The 760-nt window shown below is 51.1% G+C and overlaps 1 protein-coding gene across 1 annotated transcript in view; it reads left to right on the top strand.

The window, feature by feature from the left end:
• Positions 1-760, top strand: part of DNAH2 (dynein axonemal heavy chain 2) — a 158,637-nt gene that overhangs the window by 115,721 nt on the left and 42,156 nt on the right. Inside the window, exon 48 of the mRNA XM_030886521.2 lies at positions 562-666. Coding sequence (XP_030742381.1) covers positions 562-666 — 105 coding nt within the window. The remainder of the gene's footprint in view (positions 1-561; positions 667-760) is intronic.

The raw sequence follows: 760 nt of genomic DNA, 5'->3' as shown, positions 1-760 counted from the left end.
GCCGTAGCCCTCTATATGGCGGTGCTTTGAACAGTAAGTGACAATATTGAACATCGTAGAATGATGATATCAGCAAATTACACACCACAATATTGTATGCAGTCCATATTATGATAAAACCAAACTGCCTTTGAGTCAATATGGACTCATCGTGACCCTGTCAAACAGGGTAGAACTGCCCCTGTGAGTTTCCAAGACTGGAGCTGTTGACCAGAGTAGAAAGCCCTATCTTTCTCCCAAGCTCTGGCTGGTGGTTTCCAACTGCTGACCTTGGGGATCAAAGCCCAAAGAGTAACCACTATGGTACCAGGCTCCTTGTATGTACTGGAAAAAAAAGCAGTCAACAGTGTGTCAGCATAACTTGGATGCATCCTAAGCCAAGGTTCTACCTGCTTTCGTCATTCCTGCCCACTCCATTATTTTTTCTGTCTTGTCCCTCTTCACTTTTGTCTATCTGTTTACTGTCTTCTCCTGGTTTCTTTCACATCCTGCCTGTCACAGGCCTCATCTCATTCCTCCTCCTGTCTCTCTTCCCCACTCTGTCCCGGTCCTGCTGCATAGGACATGTTCCTGATGGCCGCCATGGGCCCTCCAGGTGGTGGGCGGACTGTTATCTCGCCAAGGCTGCAGAGTCGCTTCAACATCATCAACATGACCTTTCCTACGGTGAGGGTAGCCCGACTGGGGAGGGTGGGGCGGGGGGGTGGGATGGGGTGGGGGGGCAGGGTGGACCTGGAGGGCAGAGGCTGAGGGGGCAGAT

Source organism: Echinops telfairi, unplaced genomic scaffold, assembly GCF_000313985.2.
Source record: "Echinops telfairi isolate 266 unplaced genomic scaffold, ASM31398v2 ScPeMD7_2010;HRSCAF=2546, whole genome shotgun sequence".
NCBI lineage: Eukaryota > Metazoa > Chordata > Mammalia > Afrosoricida > Tenrecidae > Echinops > Echinops telfairi.
Note: the sequence above shows the minus strand (reverse complement) of the source record. Positions and strands in the feature narration are given on the sequence as shown.